General features: G+C 45.3%; 2 protein-coding genes across 2 annotated transcripts in view; both read right to left on the bottom strand.

Moving 5' to 3' along the window:
- SAMD10 (sterile alpha motif domain containing 10) overlaps positions 1-22,167 on the bottom strand; it is a 223,044-nt gene that overhangs the window by 169,649 nt on the left and 31,228 nt on the right. The window lies entirely within an intron of this gene.
- On the bottom strand, positions 8,759-10,716 carry LOC122940184 (ammonium transporter Rh type A-like). Its single transcript, XM_044296616.1, has one exon. The coding sequence runs from the start codon at positions 10,673-10,675 to the stop codon at positions 9,263-9,265; it is 1,413 nt and encodes a 470-aa protein (XP_044152551.1). The 5' UTR covers positions 10,676-10,716; the 3' UTR covers positions 8,759-9,262.

Genomic DNA, 22,167 nt, shown 5'->3' on the forward strand with positions numbered 1-22,167 from the left:
GTCACCATAGGGTTCCATTGAAACAACAGTTTTTTTGAGCTGGACTCTACAGGATGGAAAGTAGTGTACTATGCTTTTGCATCCTCCGCCCCCCCAACTTGTATGTTAAACGTAAGACAAAAATGTAATGTGAACAGCCCCTTATAAAAAAAAAAAAAAATAAATACACAAAGATGCAAGCTTTCCATTTTTTTTTAATGTATACGTTTGATGGATTTGCATACATTTTAGTACATTTGTTTCCTTTTTTTCATCTTTTAAATAAAGATTTGAAGTAGAGATGAGCGAAACTTTTCAGATTCGGTTCTTTTTCAGGTTTGACAGACACCCAGGACCCCTACCAATCAGCTGTTAGAGGCCTTGAGCACTGCAACCTCTTCCTAGACCAGTGACATCAATGAACATCGGTCACATGGCCTAGTGGCAGCTCAGCCCCATTCAAATCAATAGTGCTGAGCTGCAATACCAAGCACCATCACTATACGATGTACGGCCCTGTCCTTGGAAAGCTGTCGGGAGCCTGCATCGCTCACCATCCTGAGGGTAGGTCATCATTTTCTGGATAAATGAATTTCTGGATAAATGAATTTTTGCTTTTTCTCTCCACATTCCCTTAGCTCTTGAATGAAATGACAGCAATAACAAATCATGTCTGAGTGTCTGTGACATAAATAACTATGAATAAACGCATGTTTGATAACGTTAATGAGCAGCATATTTAAAAACACACTGCGCTGTCACGTGTTCTGCTTTTTCATATTCCAAAGCTTCCAAAAATTGTCCCTTATCGGAGGCAGATAGTGTTTCAACATACAGTGTTATAGGAAAAAAACTGTGGCATGTTGGGGACCAAGCATCCAAAAATTATGCCTTCACAGAGGCAGAATACCTGCTCATATTAAATGCACAAGTGTTATTTGTCAGAAGAAAGAGTGGCTTGTTGGGACCAAGCCTCCAAAAATGATGCCTTTAACATGGGCAGAAGTGCACACACAAGTGTCAGAAGAAAAAGTGGCTTGTTTTGAACAAACCCTATAAAAATTCTCCCTTTTAATTAAGAGCAGCAGGAGTACAGTGTGGAAAGAGTAAGGTCATAGTGGCATGGAACATACAAGGGGGTGGATTGGCTGTTTATGGGTAGTAACGGATGCATAGTGGTGGCAGTACATGATGGCAGGCAGAATGGTCAGGAAGGCTAGATCTATTCATTGGCGTCAGCTGGAGGAGTGTGAAAATCCACCTGTATCCATGCCTGGTTCATTTTGACAAAAGTTATGTTTTGGACTTTGGCGGAGCGTGGAGGTGTCACCATGCCCCCTACCATGCTGAAAACCCTCTCTGAGATGACACTCTAGGCTGAGCAAAAAAGAAGACAGAGAATATACTGGGCCAGTTTGGGCCACTGTTCTAGTCTGCCTACCTTGAAGTCCATGGGTTCAGGGAAACAGGGTATGCGGTGGAGACAGGCCAGAGTGTAGGTAGGACTGAACCTGGGTGTTGAGTTGGTAGGTCTCGGTTTGCTGATTTGCCTTAGTCTGGCACAGCACATGAAAAAAAACTGTTCCATGATATTGAGGAGATTGACAGCAGGCGTCTGCTTGCCGAAAACTGTGGCAAGCTGCATATACAGTGTTTCCTGGTAATAAAGTAATTTGGTCTCCCTTTTGGATTTCCCTGATTTTGCTTTGATAGCGAAGGTCTAAAAGCATTGCTATCCAGTAATCATCAGGGGAATGATACGTCTGTCAGTGCGTAAGAAAGCAAGGATACAGCTCGTCATTCTGGCCAGCGTGCCCAAGGAACCAGTTCTTTTCTTCACCACCTCCACAATTGGGTGTCATGGCTGGTGTCACCATCATCATCATCCTCCACCACTGACTTCTCCATGGGAGTTTCTCCTTGTGGGTCCCCAAAAGCTACAGGGCAGACAAGCGAGATGTGTTATCTGTTCTTCATCCTTGTCCCTTGCTGCATAAATGTCTGTTCTAAGATAAATAAGAGGGGGGTGACGTTGTTCGTATGGCAGTTGTCCCTACTGACACATTTTGTGGCCTCTTCAAAGAGCTTCAGCACGCGACAGGCATCTCAAATGAGCTGCCACTGCCTGATCTTGAAACATTTGGTGCATTACAAAATCATTTACAGTTTTATGCTGCTCGTACAGATGCCCTAGTATGTGCAAAGTGGAATTGCAGCAAGTTGGAACATCACAGATTAAGCACTGTAATGGCAGACTGTTCTGTCGCTGCAAGTCCAGAAAATAGTTCCTTGCCACATAAGTAAGGCTGAAGTGTGAGGACAGACTCATGGACATTGCCAGGACCTTCTGCAAGCCAGTGTACTTATTTTTTTTAAATGTGTTGCTTGACTATATTAATAACGTGCGCCATGTTGGGAGCATGTGTTATTTCCCCCAAGCTCATCGTGGCCACTATGTTGTGGCCTTTGTCGCTGACCACTTTGCACAGTTGGAGTTGGCAGGGAAACAACCAGTTGTGATGTTTGCTGCTTGATGCACTTTAGCAAGTGATCATCTGTGTGGCTACTCTCACCTAAGCTGATCAACTCTAACATGGCATGGCAACAGGGCAGTCTTTAATATTGATTGGACCCTGGGCAAAAATTTACTTGGGCCCCCTGGATCCCGCCTTCCCACACCTTAGCAGGCAATCACGCCCTCCACCACAACACACACACACAAAAAATCCACACATCTGGTAGAGTACAGTGAATGACTGTAAATACTTCTAGTTCTGAAGACTCCAGTGGCTCAGGATCAGTGCTCTGGGCTCAGGCTGGAAGTGGGCACCGCTCTGCAGGAAGGAGACCAGGGCTCGGCTCACCCTAGTGTTACAGTGCACCCCAGCACCCCACAGTATGCAGTATAGCACCCCACACTACACAGTACCCCACAGTATATAGTAGAGCAGTATAGCAGCCCACAGTATACAGCACCCCACAGTATACAACAGAGTAGTATAGCACCTCACCGTATACAGCACCCCAAACTATACACGATACAGCACCTCACACTATACAGCCCCCCCACACTATACAGTACAGCAGTATAGAACTCCACACTATACAGCCCCCACAGTATACAGTACAGCAGTATAGCACTCCACAATATACAGCACCCACAGTATACAGTATACAGCCCCCCACACTATACAGGCCCCCCCACACTATACAGCCCCCCCACAGTATGCAGCCCCCCACAGTATACAGGCCCCCCACACAGTATACAGGCCCCCCACAGTATACAGCCCCCCACAGTATACAGGCCCCATAGTATACAGGCCCCCACAGTATACAGCCCCCCACACTATATAGGCCCCCCACACTATACAGCCCCACCCCACAGTATACAGGCCCCCTACAGTATTCAGGCCCCCCACACAGTATACAGGCCCCCACAGTATACAGCCCCACACAGTATACAGGCCCCCCACAGTATACAGCCCCCTACAGTATACAGGCCCCCCATAGTATACAGTGTAATCTTCACAAAAAAAGCTCCAAACATCTCCTGCAACACTCCTGTTAGGACCTGTGATGACCACATAGCCATGTGACCAGTAATATTGCGAGGTTACTGGTCACATGGTGAAGATGTCATCTAAGGTCCTAGATCACATTCACAGCTCTAACAGTATGATGCCTGGCCTCAGTGCTGGCAGGCATGGCATGGCAGCACCCTCTGTGTAGCTGACAGCCTGACACCTGTGGCAGTGGCTAGCAGGGCTCAAGAGGCAGCTGCCTTGGGCCCCCCAGGAGCAACTGGGCCCGGGGCAGCTGCCCCTTTTGCCCCTTGGTAAAGACGGCCCTGCATGGCAATGCTTGACTGACATATGTGATAGGAGGGAGGTGGAGCGGGAGCGATGCTCTGCCCTGATGCTGTTGGGGACGGGAGGATGTCCATGGAGGAGAAGGCGAATAAATGCCTGGTGTGGGAGCCAGGCTGACACAAAGTGGAGGTGTTAAAAAGACAGCCTTGTTGCTGGGGTGATAATAAGCATTGACCCAATGGGTCGTGTACTGTCCGAGCCCATAACGGCTCCAAGTGTCCACCATTGTGTGTACCTTGCCACACAGTGACCATTTCAAGGAGCGGCCCAGGTTCTCCGCCATGTCAGAGTATAAGGCAGGGATGGCTTTGTAGGAGAAATAATGCTGGCCAGGTATCTTCCAGCGAGGCTGAGCGCACGGCATCAGCTCCCTGAAGGCAGCAGATTCTTCTAAATGGTATGGCAGCGACTGCACAACCAGCAACTTGGCCAGGTGGGTATTAAGCTTACATAAGATTGGATTGCTAGGTGTGGGAAGTATTTTCCTGGCCACGCATTTTGTTATCAATGGCTGACAACAGAACAGTGGAGGAGGAGTCTGAGCAGGAGAACCAGTAACTGATGACGATGATGACAAGGACACCATATTGCATGTGCATGCAGCCTGGCTGTCGCAAAGGAGACCAGGAAAAGGAGGAAACTAGCACTAGCTGGTGACCATCTCTGTTTCCCACTGGATCGGGTGATGCAGCTTCATATTGTTCAGTAGAGCTGTGGTGTTTGTGTTTGATTGGCCAAAGCTTTTTTACTCTTGCAAATATTTCACAGAATAATGCTTTTGTCTACCGACAGTGTGGAGAAAAACTGACAGACGGGAGAAACTCACACAGTCCTAGTGCCAAATGAGCTTGGTTTAGCTCTGGCATGTTTTGGGCCTGCTGCACCCACAGTATCAGGGGTATCAGCAGTTCCCAAAGCAGATCTGGCCCTGGTAGTTCTTTGGGAGGTTCTGACTGTAAGTCACATTTGCTCCTTATTGCTGCTGCCTCCCTCTCCTCATCAGATGTTACCTCCTCCTCAGCACCCCGATTCGCTTCCCAGGTCCTCACCCTCCCTGCCACTTTTATCAGACTGTGGTATATGGTGGGCACCTTGGCTCCTCTCCCAATTCCCTTTTCCCCTTTTTTGCCCAGACTGCCACTGCCCCCACAGCCAATACCATTGCTGCAGGTGCCACTTTTACCACCAACAACACAGCTATGCATGGGGTCCCCCACCTCTTCCTGAACCTCCTCCTCAGGGCAGTCCAAACACTGCCTGTTCTAACGCAAGTCGTCAATAGGGAAACTCTCTTGACTATCTGCCATAAGGCATGGTGGGGTTTTGTTGCCTTCTTGGAAAAAAGAAAGCACCCTACAAGCAGGGGGCAGTGAAAACAGAGAGGATGGCACTGAAAGGCTTCTCTGGAGCTGCAAGGAGAAGGAGCAGGAGCAGGAGGAAAGTTGTGACCCCTGGTTCCAAGGCATGGTGTCAGACTCAGAAGTGAGGTCATTCTGCTGTGACTGAGAGGAGTTAGTCATCAAATCCACAATCTGATCCTCTTTCTTCAGGGAGAACTGCGGCCTACTACTTCTACTGCCAGGATGGCTGCTGCTGCTGCTACTACCACCCACATTCTGGCTCTGGGAGGACAAGGCCTTGGTCTTTCGTTTTGAACCCTTCTGTTTTCCAGACATTTTATTAAGACACCTGATGTAGACTCATGATTTTCCTGAATGAAGAGTCATAGGTTTGGTACACAGAAAAATTGCACGAATGTCCTTCCCCTTCTACGTACGCAGTAAATACACTGCTATTGATTATTTACTTTGGTAATAATGCAGCATTGGCACTGGTACGATTTGTTTACTTTGTTATTTGCATTTAAAAACGCAGTTTCAAAAGTAATTTCTCTACTGCAAAACTCACATCTTAAACCTGTAATGCGATTATTTCTCCCCCCTCCACCCCAATAACACCTAGTGCAATTCAAATGATCACAGCACACATCTGTTAGCTGGCTTTCTCTGGGTGCTCGCCTAGATTCGTTCCCAGCTCCACCTCAGGAACAGGTGTACAATTAGACAGCACTCCAAAACTGAAGGTGAGATAATTGGCGATTTTTATTCAGCCGGACATAATGTTGTGTAATAAATTCAGGTAACGTTTCGGGCTATGTGTAGCCCTTCATCAGGCCTGGTGTATAGGCCCAATCATGTGGATGCCGGCGCTGGTGTCCACATGATTGTGCCTACACACCAGGCCTGATGATATACATATAGCCCGAAACGTTGCCTGAATTTATTACACACCATTATGTCCGGCTGAATAAAAATCACTGATTATCTCACCTTCAGTTTTGAAGTGCTGTCTAATTGTATACCCCCCCAATAACACCAATATAATGATGCAGGAAGGCCGGTGTATGATTTGTATACTATGTTATTTGTGTGTCACGATGCTAAATCACAACAGAGAATTTCTATACTAAAAACACACGTAGCGAACGTAATGCGATGAATCTTCTGCCCACAACATCAATGTATAACAATTCATGACAGGCGGTAAAGTTTCTGTCTACGGTGTAAATTGCGTCTAAGTGCACTTGTATAACAATGATGTTATTGCTGTAAAATTCTTGTGCTATAATGCAACGCAATTAATAACACCAGACAGATATAATGCACTGAAATAAAAATGTGAAATTGCTCAGCAGCAGAATGCTATTGGGGTGCTGTGCTGGCAATAATATGTGCTAGAAACTTGCGTTTTTGAACAAAACAAATATTTGTTTCTTGTAGGTGGCTGGTTTTGTAGCGCAGAAGTGCTAGGACCCTCACTCCCTGAAACTGCTTTCACCAAACAGACCTTAGTATTCTACCCAACCATTTTATTCTATCCTGTCCCTTCACAGTCCAAGTAACACTAGAAGAGATGATTGCTTGTGCATTTGTATACTGTGTAAGATCGTTTTCTGTCAGACCCTGCACTGACCCATCTATCCTCATAAATGTCCTTTCAGGGGACAATGCGCTGTGTAACATATGTCCCCTGTGGGACATATTGTTTATTACCAAGAAACACTTTTTTTTTGTATAAATAATGATTAGGATTTTTATTTAGCACTGTCTCTTTGAGAAGAATAAAGACTCCATGCCACCCCGCTATTACCACATGTGCACCCAATCTTGATACGTATTGCTCCATGAGCTCGGCTGACCTGACGTAACACTGAAGTGACACTTGGACACTTTCTCTATCAGCAGTTTGTGTTAAAAGTAATATATGTGTTATCTCCAGCATCATAAAGTTGCAGAATTGAAGCAGATATGTTTAGATAACCAGCAGCACTGCAGGTTAATGTGTAACCATAGAGCCAGTGGAAAAAAACTGAGGGGTCTGCACAGAAAAACACCTGTGCAGCCATTCTACTGCCCACCCAGCTTTCCACAAACCCTGAATGGCCTATAAACTAAATCTGCATTGCAATGAAACTGGCCTATATGTCATTCAGGGACAGTGGAAAGTTGGGTGATTTCCCCCATTGTTCCCAGCAGTACAGGTCAGAGGGGCACGTTATCCAGTTACACACAAAGCATTGTGTTTGAGATCAAATACAAGGAAATATATATCTTCCAGTGGTAAATGTGTAGAAAGCAGGAACGTTTCTGTGGTAACTAGACTGGATTTATCTTTAGACAGGAAGAATTATTATAGGATGACAGATACAATGTAACAGTCACATATCACATTATGTTAGATTACGCTACAGGCACTTTGTGTATACTGCCATAGAATATAATATAATAGATGCTTACAAAGAGTTGTATATTAAAAACACATTTTTGCCCAGCAGAAGAGAATGTCTGAGAGCACCTTCTGCACACCCATGAGCCAAGGGAAATGTCGCACACAGCCAGGCACTGAAGTTATGTATTATGGGGGTACAGTGGATGGCTCAGTCACTGGTATGAGGGCCCTGTGTCCGCACCTGTTAGAGACCTTTTTGGTTGCCAGTTTTATGGGGACAACAATGCAGATGGGAGTGATATGGGTTATAGGGGACACGTGTGTGACTTGGATGCGGACCTATTCACTTCAATGGGGTCGTAAAAGATGCGGACAGGACTCTGTGTGCTGCCCGCATCTGTACTTTCGTTCCGCGGCCCCGCAAAAAAAAAAATAGAACATGTCCTATTCTTGTCAGTATCACAGACAAGGATGGGACTGGTCTATTGAAGGCCAGACCTTCCGTTCCGCAAAATGTAAAAAACGCTCATGGTCGGTATCCGTGTTTTGCGGATCTGCAATTTGCGCACCGCAAAAGAAGGTACGGCCATGTGCATGAGTCCTTAGCCAGAAAGTATGAACTCCAGAATCTGTATGCAATGTAGAAAATGAATCTGCTGCCGCATGGACACCATCATCAAGCATACCAAGTGCTGCCAATATATACAGTCAATGGCGACTTACTGATTGTCTCCAAGCTGCAGCCGATTTTTCTACAAGTTGTAAAATCTAAAAGATGCGAAATAGGTAATGAAGACACGTTACAAAGATGCTAGAAAGTGCATTTATAATCAGGGAGGCAAATGTCTGACTCTTCATGATTGATCTTATAGTGACAAGTATGAGTTCACGTATGCCATGCTTACCTATCTCTTAAAAGTCTCCATCTTAAAAGGGACCTGTCACCATGAAAATGCAATGTAAGCTACAGTCAGCATGATATAGAGATGAGCAGATTGATATATAGTTTTGTGGGAAAAGATTCTGTAAAACTTGTAATTTAATTTCCTGCTCATTCTGGGCTTTAAAGTCAAGGAGGCGGTCCTATCAGTGATTGACAATCTGACCTCTATGACTGTGTATGCAGAGATAGCTGTCAATCACTGATAGGACCGCCTCCTGGACTTCAAAGCACAGAATGAGTAAGAATTGAAATGAATAAATGACAAGTTTTGCTGAATTATTTCCCACAAAACTATATATCAATCTGCTCAGCTTCTCCTGCTCTATAACCTGCTGCCTGCAGCTCAGACACCATGTTCAATGTGACAGGTTCCCTTTAAATACAACTATGACATCACATAATTAACCTTACCTGTCAAGTCAAACCAGCAAAAGCCCAGGAGCTGAGATTGATGCAGCTATATATATGCTGGGATCTTGCTGCATTAACATAGAGGAAATACTATATCATTACCAGATAATTTCTGCAGAGGAAGAGGTAAGTGCAGTATTCCTTCTATACCAGTGCTGCAGACAAGGAGTCCACTAAATGAAAATCCTAAATCTAAGCTTCCTGGACCAGAAACTTCAGGTCCAGGATAGTCTAATAATTATATCAAATAAACAATAATATGTTATTAACTCTAATTGGGTGCCAAATGATTTCGTGGTCAAGCAGGAAGGTGGTAGATGTGAAGAGGCTTTTATATTTGTTTTAGTGGGACTAGCAAGTGCTCCTGGAGTTTCTCATTTGAAATCCATTTGTTTTCTATGTCTTCAGAAACTTGGAAATACAACTGGTCATCAAAATAGTTTTCCTTAAACGGATGAAAAAAACAAGGCAATCTCATCAATAATCCGGTGATATAGCCACCAAATAGTGATACTCCAATAGTCACTCCAAGGGCTGCAGCCTGCTGCAGAGCCTGGCCCTTTGTCGTCCAGGTCTCTCTATTTCCCAGAACCCCCAAAATAGGCTGTTCGTCCAGACCATTACTGTAGAGAGTTTCATGTAGACTTGAGCCATAAGTATCAAACGGTCCAAGCAATATGACCACAATGCTTCCAATAGTGCCAATGATGCCTGGCAGACCATGCAGGTTATGGATTCCACATTGGTCTTGCAACTTGATCTTCTTGGCCAAGAAAGGACTTAGGTATTGAAAGCCAAGGGTGCAGGCCATGGAAGCTAAGCACCCAATACTAAATGCCCCTCCTGGGCTAATTATGTCTGCTGAAATCCCAACAGCCACTCCTCCAGCCAAGGAGGCATTTTGAAGATGTGCTAAGCTTATCCGGCCCCGTTTGTCCACCAGACTGGACATGGCAAATGTAGTCATTGTCCCTGAACTTAATGCCAGAAATGTATTCACAATGGCCCGGTGTTGAGCTTCTCTAGTTTTTGCTAGGACGGAATTAAAGCTTGGCCAAAAGATCCAGAGAAAGATAGTCCCCAGAAGGGACAATAAATCACTGTTTGAGGTTGTGGTCTCTTTCTTGTGTCCTCTTTGTAGTGATGGTTGGTATAAGATTTGAGATATTCCCAATCCAAAATAACACGAGAAGATATGGATGGCCACTGTGCCTCCTATATCAAGAATATGGAAATACTTATTGACCAGCCAGTCGTTGATCACAAAGAGCGGGATCTCCAAGGCCGAGAGGAGAATCAACTGAACAGGACTGGTCCGTCCCAACACAGCCCCAGCTGAAATGAGAGCCGTGACGGCTGCAAACTCTGCCTCAAGAATGTTATTCAATCTTAGGTGGATCATCCCATGTTTAAAATGGTAGAAGAAGCCTTGAACAACCATGGCCCACTGAATAGAGAAATTGGCAATCAAAAAGTTAATGGCGATCCCACCAAAGCCATAAAGTCTTAGAAAGGACAGCATGAGACCAAGCCCTGCAAACAACATGATGTGGACATCCTTAAAGAGAGGGAAAATGTCCAGGTCATCTACTCCTGCTGTTGCTGTCACATTGGAGGTATTTAAATAGCTGAAAGGCTCTTCGAAACTGAAAAACAAGATGAAGATTGCAATGAAGGCTCCTTGGAAAATAAGAAGGAGAACAGGCAGCTGACATCTTAGACTTGCCGAAAAAACAATGGACATTATGCATAGAAGAGATCTTGACGTGCTCCTCTTTCATCAGTAACTTGTTGTAGGTTTAATTCTGGTGCTTAACAACAGCCCAAAGGTTCTTCTCACTCACTGGCTGTTTTTCCTATCCAATAATAGGGCTGTACTTTTGAGTGCGGTGACCTTTGTACAATAGTAATATACATTGCTTAAATATTACCTTTTATTAGCATGTTACAGGCTGTGTTTACATTCAGACCATGGCAATGAATGCTCTGCTGAGCAACGAAGCCCGAGGCCGTGGCTAAGCATTGCTTCACAATGAAAGCACACAAAAAAGCCTAGTAATTAGATCAGAACTGGACTTTTGCAGGACCCAGTTAGATCTATCATTGATCAGAAAAATATACTTGCCTTCTTCTAATACACCACACCTGTCCATGGGTTGTATTTGATATTGCAGCTCAGCTCCCTTTAAAGGTTTAAAGAAGGATATATAACTATTATATCAATGGGGATCCTACTTCTGGGACCCCCATCGATCATGATAGCAGGGTCCATGTACCCCGTGTAGCCCCCCTGAAGTGGACATAGCTGCTGGTCAGAAACGCGTGCTGCTGCTCCATTCATTTCTATGGGAGCTCCAGAGATAGCTGAGCGCTGTACTCGACTATATGGAACCTGTCTCCACTCCTGACATGTCCGTGTTGGTAAATGAGCATTCTGGAACATCTATTCTCCTGACTCTATGTTGTGCCATTCCTCTGTTATTCCTACTAGAAGTTTATGAATGAATTGCCAGCTGGATGTTACTAGTTGGGGTTGTGTCCCTGCACAGTCTGACATTGTCCAACTTGTCCAAGCACTCAATGAGAATTCCTTCCAACAAAATGTTGTTCATCCATAAGCCTTGAGTATCTTGATCAGACTAAAGATACCAACATTTTTGTGAAACATTTTGCAGAAAAATTGCCCTGCAGGAGATAACCAAGAAAAAAAAAGTTGTCCAATGAATTCACAGATAACTGTTCTCTGTAATGCAGGGGCCATAATACGTTGAATCCTTATTTTTCATTTTCCCTTTTCTATGCTTACGTGATCTGAGCAGAGAGCAAGGTCATAACAAGTGGAATATAAGTAGTTGGGTCAGGATCAAGAATGACCTCATTATAAGGTCAGGTGCCCTCGGGAGCACTACACAGAGAAGGGGCAGGATGTGGGGGAGGGGAATTCACTTTACTCTCATCTCCCTCTCTATTGTGCACTTCATCAACAGGAAGGTAAATAGCATACAGCTCCAGGCACCTGCTTGGCTGAAAGGCTGCACCTGGAGGCGAGGACAAGGACAAGCATTGGTCTTTCTTACTCCTCAGAGACCGACCCTGGAGGCAAAATGCCGGATGGAGCAAACATTAATGATATAATGTACAATAAGAAAGAACCCTGCAGAAGACCACAATGTCTACCACTTCAGCATGCAACTGTTGGATGATGTCATTTTTAAAACTGACCTCCTCCGAAATAATGGTGGCCATAATGTCATCAAGACACCAATCCTAATAAATATACAAAACAAAAAACAATATGGAAAGATGCCCGGCATTATCCACACTTTAACAGAAACACTATACAGTTGGAGAGTCCAACCCGTGAGACTTTACTGCCACATCTGTTCCAGCATCACCTCTATTCCACAGCCAAACCTATTTGCCCGGCTGTCCACTTTTAGGGTCAGCTATGCCCATATGCACCCAGCTGGCTGCCCAAGCAGCTGTTGATCACTCAGACCAACCTTTGGGACTACCAAGGCTGATCCAAATGGGGACTTGACCCACATTTTGTGTCTCCCAACTGACAAGTTACTCTGCCTTGTGCCCATAAACCACCGCCACTCTGTGTGAAGTGTTACCACCCCCCTTACAGATCCGACATCAGAACTATAATCATAGGGTTGTGGAAAACTAATGTCCTCAGCCCTCAAGTAAGACCAAAGGCCTCTTTACATCAGGGCAATTAATTGGGATGGATGTTAGTACAAATGCTCATTCCTGATAATTGATCCATGTGAATGTGCCTCAATCACCCGCTTGTTGACAGCACATTATCCTATATAAATAGATGCTGGCACTTCCCTCCGCTCAACAATAGTCAATTATTGGGAACAAATGGTTTGTTTCCAATGTTTGCCAGGACTGCTCTTAACCTGCATTGTATTCTGATTCTTGCTCTACAGCCCCCCATCTAAACCAGTCCATATGTACTTTGTCCAGTCCCTATTCCCCATTTACAGACCCTCCCCCACTTTTATTGCTCTGTTCATACCCCACTTGGACTTCCCAGAACCCCCAACCAATCCATATCCCTTCTCTAAAACCTATATTTCAGCCTGCAGTCCTGGTGGCCGCATGGCCTTCCTTTTGGTACTTTGCTGGCCGTACTCCCCAGCTTGTGTGTGGGGGGAGGGTTACACAGGTGCTTTTTGGGATACACAGTAATGTGCTAGTAGACTAGGCTGAGCGTTCACACATGCTCAGACTGGTCCACTGTGGAGCCCGTGGGCCCCTGGAGCAAGAAGGTGACCTCCCATATATAAAGAAAGCACCCCTTATGTGCAACCAGCAACTTCCATCCCCCCCAGGCATTTGTCGGTTTTGCTGTGATTTGCATTACATTTACTGCAATCCTGACCAGATGAGTTCCTGTATATGCAGCTGAACAGGACCACATACAGGTCCACACCTGAGCAGAAAAGGTCACCTGGGCACGACTGAGATGGTGAAGTTGGCAGCACAATGGAAGGGTAAGTACTGAGCAGACTATATTCCCTCCACAGGTCAGCACACAGCAAGATTTTCAAGACAGCCAGAGAACTCTTTTAATTTTAGGTTCTGAATTAATTTTGTGGTTTGGTCTGGGACTCATTTAGAAGTTTGGTATTGGGCCCAAGATTTTGCAGCCATGCCCCTGTTGTCTGCATAAATGTCCTCAGGAGCTATTCTTTCTGAGGAGTATTGTGACATGGAAGCTCACGGTATCCTCCCAGGCTACAGCTTTTTTCAGATCCTGGCTCATCACATGGGGTGTACTCCTAACGAAACAGGCCCATCTCCTCCTAAGGCAAAAATAAAAAACCCTTCTATAATTTAGCCATCCTCAGATAAGGAGCACATTGTTCCAACGCCCATCTGCTCTCACCCTACGGAAGGCCACTGACACTGTAATTTTCCACCCAACCATGGCTTCTAAGGCATCAATTTTTATCCCAGCAGCATACTGGAAAGGGCATGGCCAAGAACTGTCATACTTACTATAAAGCCATATGTATAAATATATACAATACAACCACTACACCTAATAGAACATAAATGAAACCTATATATAACATATAGGACCATGTTGTAGGTGGGTCCAAATTGGAGGAACATGAGGCCAACACGAGTAGGTAGAGTCAGCAAACTGTTAGGCAGAGTTATATTACTGGTAGCTGGGGCCAAACATGCAATAGTAGGCTGGGTTCATAAGGACCTGACACTACCAGTGTTAATGCTTGTAGCGTCATATATTTATGGACCTGGCAAGCTGCCCTGGAAGGTCTCTTACATTATTACTAACTGGAAAGAACTGAGGAGGGCCCACCAGGATTTTCCATGTAGAATTTATTACCAGTCTTCCCCTGAATTAATGGCCGAAAGAAACATCCCAACATAGTTCACAAAAAAAACCACATTATCATTATAGAATAAACATATAATAAAACTGGAACAATCCCAATAGTATCCCGGGGGCTTCTCCACACCTTACCAGTATGAACTGTAATTGGGAAATATGGAGTAACACTAGGTGTACTGAAAGTAGCAGCAGGATCTTTTTGGCCAGTGAGTAGGATGCTTGGGTTCCCCACTCAAAGATGGCAGAAGGAAACAGGCTGTCACCGTTGTAACTGATAACAGTAAATGTATTGAACTCATGTGGCAGTTGCATGAGTCTTTCAAGAGGCAACTGGCTTATTGGTTACAAACCATCTCTTTACTAGTGTCTTTAGAGTTAACAGGCTTGAAAGTGGTTCCAAAGTCTCTATTAGTGGCAACAGCTTGGCAGTCCTTAGAGGTCCCAAAGTCCCTACTGGTGGCGTTGCACTTATCTCGGTAGGCATTGACAACTTGGCCCTGGAGTCTCCCTCTTTGGGAACTGAGGAAGATGGCTTTGTTGCTTGGTCTAGGCTGTTGCTTGGTACACACATTACTGCAGTAGCACGCTGGCATCTAAAAATGGCTGAAGACATATTAAAGTGCTTCACATTTACATGAGATTACATGCCACATAATAAATACATCTCTTGTTTCTTCACATTAAAACAGTCTCATAACATTTAACATTGGTGGTAGTGATGGACGAACGTCGGCCGGGACGGTTCGCAAACACACGTTTGAGATCAAATGTTTGTGAACTGCGTGTTTGCGGCGGGCCCCATTGACTTTAATGGCAGGCGAACCTGAAAAACCTTCAGTTCATATTTGCAGCCACCAAATACTTACTAGAAGTGCACAAATAGTCCCACAACATGGACAGTGACATACCAGAGGGGGATCATTGGCAAAAATTCCCACAAAGAATATGTATTTTAATCAGAGGCCATTTTTATGCGTCTTAAAGGGAAACCCTCAAAAATGTGCCCTGCTGGAACCTTGAAAAATTGTATTTTAGGCCACGGAAGTACAGGCCCCAAAAAGTAGGCATTCACCTGACAGAAAAGAACTTGTGATGATGTGGCTGGAGGTACATTAGGCGGTCACTGGATAAAATTTTTACTGCAGGCCACTGGAGTAGAGACCCCAAAAATAAGGCATTCACCTGACAGAAAAGAACTTGTGATTATCTGGCTGGGGGTACATTAGGCGGTCACTGGATAAAAATGTTACGGTAGGCCACTAGTGTACAGGCCCCCAAAATTAGGCATTAACCTGGTAGAAAAGGCCTTTTATGCTGCTGTATATACATAAGACAAGGACCATTCCTTGTTCTGTGTGGTGGCAGATATATGTGGGCTGGCATGAGGAAATTCTATTACACGTGGTCATCACGGGTGTTGAATTCCTCAGAGATCCATGCCATTCATTTTTAGGGGGGAACTTTTTAGAGAGCACCTTAATCAGTGTGAGGAGACTTATAGGCCATATATGCTTCTCTGGAATTCTGGGAGGGAAGGGATGCAACATTGACCTATAGGATAGCTGCCTTGCATCTGGTGGCATTACAGGCAGAGCTTGTTAAGAGCTCATTTGCATCCCTTCCCTCCCTCATTCATTTTTAGAAATGTGAGGTAGTCCACACTGTCGCGAACTAAGTGAGTGTGCTTATCGGTCACGATCCCCCCTGCTGCGCTGAACGTCCTTTCAGACAGGACACTCAACGAGGGGCAAGCCAAGAGTTCCATGGCAAATTGTGCCAGCTCGCGCCACACAGTTCAAGCCTGCACACCTAGTAGTCCAGGGGTTCCTCGCTTCTCAGAACGTCCATATCGGCCGTTAACCCGATGTAGTCGGACACCTGTCGGTCTGAGGCTGGATCTTGAGGGCGGCTGTTGATAAGTTGGCTGAAAGAATGATCTCATATCCAAAGTGACCAACATATCTTCAAACCGCCCTGTTCTTGCAGGTGCGGTAGGATTGGTACCCGCACCTGTTTCGCTGTGGGTGGAAATTCCTCTGCCAGCGCCCGCAACAGCAGAATGCAGCATTTCTCGCAGCAAGGCCTGGAAATGCTGCATTCTGCCAGCCCTCTGTGATGCTGGTAACATGTCCACCATTTTGTGTTTGTACCGGGGGTCTAAGTACGTTGCCACCCAGCACTGGTCCTTGCACTTTATGATTTTTATACAGGGGTCCCTCTTCAAACACTGGAGCATGAAGGCCCCCATTTGCACTAAATTGGAAGCGGTGGAGCGCCCTGGCTCCTGCTCATAGCCCAGGAGAATGTCGTCCTTGGTCTCCTCCCCCCCAGCCACGGACAACACCAGGGATCCCCGAAAAGTTTAAGATCCACCTCAAAGCCTGATCTTCTTGAGCCTCCTCCTCCTCACCCCCAACCACCATCCTCCTATGACTCCTCTTCAGACTCCTGCTGATGGAGTAGCCCCCACCCCCCGGAAATTCATTCAGCATTGCGACTTCCTCATCTTCCAGCTTCTGCTCCTCGACGGTTTGATCAATGACACGATGCAAGGCACGCTCCAGAAAGAAGGCGTAAGGTACGATGTCACTGATGGCGGCCTGGCTGAGACTGACCAGTTTGGTGATCTCATCAAATGGCCGCAGAAGTCTGCATGCATCGTGCATGAGCAGCCACTGGAGCAGTGAAAAGATGAAAAGAAACCAAGCTCCCCAGAAGCTGTCCTGCTGCAGAGTTCGTAGAGGTAGTCGTTAACGACGCGTTGCTGCTGGAGCAGCCTATCAAGCATATACAAGTTGGAGTTCCAGTGCGTCGGGCTGTCACAAATCAAACGTCTGACGGGCAGGTGGTGTCGCCGCTGAACGTCAGCAAGGCGAGCCATGGCCGTGTAAGATCTTTTAAAATGGCCAAAGATCTTCCTGGCTTTCCGTGCGGAAACAGGGCAAAATGACACACGTGGCACATGTCCTGAACTTAGTTGTGCAGCGATTCATTGCCAAATACTCCGGGGTATTTGGCAACAAATCGCTGAACGACTAAGTTCAGGACGTGTGCCATGTGTGTCATTTTGCCCTGTTTCAGCGCGCTCAGCAGATTGGCACCGTTGTTGCACACCACATCACCAACTGTCAAATTGAGCAGGGTTAGCCACTGATCGCCTGTGACCGCAGAGCTGAAAGCAGTGCAGGACCAGTGTGGCTCTTGACTTCCAGGCACAACAGCCGCAGCACAGCATGGCAACGTCTCACCTGGCACGCCGAATAGGTTCTGGGGAGCTTGGGGGGCACAGCGGAAGAGTTAGCAGTGGAAAAGGAGGAGTCAGCCGAGGAAGAGACAGAGGATGGAATAACATAGTAACATAGTACATAAGGCCAAAAAAAGACATTTGTCCATCCAGTTCCGCCTGTTAACCTGGAAGTTGATCCAGAGGAAGGCAAAAAAACAACAACTGTGAGGTAGAAGCCAATTTTCCCACTTTAGGGGAATAAAAAATTCCTTCCCGACTCCAATCAGGCAATCAGAATAACTCCCTGGATCAACGACCCCTCTCTAGTAGCTATAGCCTGTAATAGGATGAGAAGAAGAGGCCTCAGTCTCAATATTTGGTGGAAGCAGGTATATCAAACCCCTTAATCAGTATTTTGTAGAAGCAGGTATATCGCAGGCCTCAATCAATATTTAGTGGAAACAGGTATATCGAACCCCTTAATCAGTATTTTGTGGAAGCAAGTATATCGCAGGCCTCAATCAAAATTTGGTGGAAACAGGTATATCGAACCCCTTAATCAGTATTTTCTGGAAGCAGGTATATCGCAGCCCTCAATCAGTATTTGGAGGAAGCAGGGATATCAAACCCCTTAATCAGTATTTTGTGGAAGCAGGTATCTCGCAGGCCTCAATCAATATCTGGTGGAAACAGGTATATCAATCACACCTCTTAATCAGTATTTTGTGGAATCAGGTATATCTCAGCCCTCAATCAGTATTTTGTGGAAGCAGGTATCTCGCAGGCCTCAATCAATATTTGGTGGAAGCTGGTATATCAATCACACCTCTTAATCAGTATTTTGTGGAAGCAGGTATAATCGCAGCCCTCAATCAGTATTTGGTGGAAGCAGGTATCTCGCAGGCTATAATCAATATTTGGTGGAAGCAGTTATATCAATCCCCTTAATTTGCATTTTGTGGAAGCAGGTATATCAAACCCCTTAATCTGTATTTTATGGAAGCAGGTATATCGCAGGCCTCAATCAATATTTGGTGGAAGCAGGTATATCAATCCCCTAATCAGTATTTTGTGGAAGCAGGTATATCGCAGGCCTCAATCAATATTTGGTGGAAACAGGTATATCAAAGTCCTTAATCAGTATTTTGTGAAAGCAGTTATATCGCAGGCCTCAATCAATATTTTGTGGAAAAAGTTATATCAAACCCCTTAATCAGTATTTTGTGGAAGCAGGTATATCGCAGGCCTCAATCAATATTTGGTGGAAACAGGTATATCAAACTCCTTAATCAGTATTTTGTAGAAGCAGGTATATCGCAGGCCTCAATCAATATTTTGTGGAAACAGGTATATCAAAGTCCTTAATCAGTATTTTGTGAAAGCAGTTATATTGCAGGCCTCAATCAATATTTTGTGGAAGCAGGGATATCAAACCCCTTAATCAGTATTTTGTGGAAGCAGGTATCTCGCAGGCCTCAATCAATATGTGCTAGAAACAGGTATATCAATCCCCTTAATCAGTATTTTGTGGAAGCAGGTATATTGCAGGCCTCAATCAATATTTGGTGGAAGCAGGTATATCAATCCCCTAATCAGTATTTTGTGGAAGCAGGTATATCGCAGGCCTAAATCAATATTTGGTGGAAGCAGGTATATCAATCCCCTAATCAGTATTTTGTGGAAGCAGGTATAGGGAAAATTCTTACCGGGATTTTACTTTCCTTGAGTCCGGAGGCAGCACAGAATGGGGGTTAACTTCGTCGTCATCTTTTTCCAGGGCCGCCCACCTAGAATATATTAGTTAACAATTAATCAATGAATGAACTCTCCTATAAAATGCCTACTCCCACAATGCCTCCTTGTGTTTAAAAGAATAGACTCCGACAAATAGTGGATGCCCAAAAAAAAGGATTTATTAGGGAGGGTATACTTGTGCTGCCTCCGGACTCAAGGAAAGTAAAATCCCGGTAAGAATTTTCCCTTTCCCGTTTCGTCCTCCGGCAGCACAGAATGGGATTTTTATAGATCTCAAAGGAGGGGAGTTTCAGAAAGAGCTGCCGACAATACTCCAGTGCCAAAGGCTGAGCTCCTAGCGTTAATGTCCAGACGGTGGTGTTTCACGAAGGTGAGAGATGAAGACCAAGATGCCGCATTCCAAATCTCTTCTATCGGAACCTGCGCCATCTCTGCCCAGGAAGTGGCTGTGGCTCTGGTGGAGTGCGCTCTGATGGGGAAAGGAGGAGGTATGGCCTCAAGAGAATAAGCTTCCAGAATCGTGGACTTTATCCATCTTGCAAGGGTATCTTTGGAAGGAGAGAGTCCTTTCCTTGGGCCAGAGAAAAGAATAAACAGGTTTTCACTGCTTCTGAATTCTCCTGTTCTTTGGAGATAGATTTCTAATGCTCTCTTCACATCCAAGGTATGGCAGAGACTCTGTTGTTCATCAAGAGGCTCCGGACAGAATACAGGAAGGAATGCTTCCCTGTTTTTGTTTACTGAAGATGGGACCTTGGGCATGAAGAATGGCATGGTGCGGAGCAGAATTCCATCCGGAAGGAAACGCAAGTATGGAAACTTGGACGATAAGGCTTGGAGTTCCCCCAGTTTCTTTGCAGAAGTGATGGCTGTAAGAAAGAGTGCTTTGTAAGAGAGCCACTTGAGGTCAGCCTCTTCCAATGGTTCAAATGGAGAAAGGGTCAGTCTTTTCAGAACCAAGGAAAGATCCCAGACCGGAAACGGATCCCTATGCGTAGGATTAAGTCTTCTGACCGCTTTAAAAAATCTCACGATCAACGGATGATGGAGGTATTTATTTTCAGTCATGGAAATAATAGCGGTCATATGTGACCTTAGGGTATTGGGCTTTAGCCCTTTCTGGAATCCATCTTGAAGAAACTGAAGGATGGAGGAAACATTAATATTTTCATGGCCAGTCTCCGACATCCAGGATATAAACCTTCTCCAAACTTTAGCATATTTTCTATTCGTAGAGTCTTTCCTTGAAGAAAGCAGTGTATTAACAACTGATTAAGATAGGCCTTTTTCTTCTAATCTATTTCTTTCAGCCTCTAAGCAGTAAGGTGTAGACGGCCCAGACTCTGGTGATGCAATACATTCTGAATCAGAAGATCCGGACGTGGAGGAAGTTTCCAGAAGTGGCCTTTGGACAGCTGAAACAGGAGAGGGAACCACGACCTCCTCGGCCAAAAAGGAGCTATTAATATGGCTTGAGGTTTTTCCTCTACTAATTTCCTCAGGACTCTCGGGATAAGGGGAACTGGAGGGAAGATGTAGACCGACAGGTGTCTCCAATTCATAGAGAATGCGTCTATTACAGTGGGGTTGTCGTGACTGTTTAGAGAACAGAATCTGTCCAGCTTCTTGTTTTTTGCTGACGCCATCAGATCCCAGGTTGGTGTTCCCCATCTGGCTATGATCTGTTGAAAGATGATTGGGTTGAGCTCCCAGTCGGCTTGATTGATCGTCTTCCTGCTCAGATAGTCCGCTCGAGTATTGTAGCAAGCTCTGATATGCATTGCTTTTAATTCCAGCAGATGTAATTCTGCCCACTTGAATATCTTTTTGCATAGCCTCAGAAGACGAGAGCTTCTTGTTCCACCTTGCTTGTTCAAATAAAATACAGTCGGTAGGTTGTCTGACCGGATCAACACAGGCTTCCCTGATACATAGGTTTTGAACCGGTGAAGGGCTAGCAGGACTGCTTTCATCTCTTTGTAGTTGGAGGATTGTTTCCTTTCCTTGGAAGACCAGAGACCCTGCACCCATTTGTCCTGGAGGTGAGCCCCCCATCCTCGACCGGAAGCATCTGTGGTGATTATCACTGGGGTAAGAAACCGGAAATTCTTTCCTATAGTCAAATGGCTTGTGCGTAGCCACCATCTGAGGCTCTAAATAGTAGAGGGTCTCATCTTCATTCTTGCGTCCAATTTGAATTTGTTCCGACGCCAGGCACGTAGCATATCTTGTTGCAGCTCTCGGCTGTGAATATTCGCCCAGGGAACAGCATCTGAGACTGACGTGAGATGGCCGAGTGTCATCACTCTGCGGATTGATGGGGAATGAAGCGACATCAATATTTTTATTTCCTTCTTCAGGGTCCCTACTTTCCCAGGGGGGAGATAGAGCTTCATAGCCCTTGTGTCTATTGTGAATCCCAAGAAGGTCTTGGAGGTAGCTGGGACGATATCCAACTTCTCCCAGTTCACTAGGAATCCCACCGATTGTAGGAGTTCTATAGTCTTCTTTAGATGCAAATGTAGTAGGACTTCCGATTCTGCTGCAATTAGCCAGTCGTCCAGGTAGGGGAATATTTGAATCCCTTGGAGGCGCAGTGTTACTGCAATTACAACAGCTATCTTCGTAAAGACTCTTGGGGCTGAGCATAGACCAAATGGCAGGGCCTTGAACTGGTAGTGGAGTGTCACCCCATTCCTCTTGATGGCCACTCTGAAGAATTTTCTCGACTCTTGACTTATTGGGACATGGAGGTATGCGTCCTTTAGGTCTAGAGACGCCATAAACACCTTCCCCCTGAGAACGGCAGTGATGGATCTTATTGTCTCTATTTTGAAGTGAATTTTCTTCATATAATGGTTCAGGTAGCGGAGGT

This window comes from Bufo gargarizans, chromosome 6 (genome assembly GCF_014858855.1).
Source record: "Bufo gargarizans isolate SCDJY-AF-19 chromosome 6, ASM1485885v1, whole genome shotgun sequence".
Classification (NCBI taxonomy): Eukaryota; Metazoa; Chordata; class Amphibia; order Anura; family Bufonidae; genus Bufo; species Bufo gargarizans.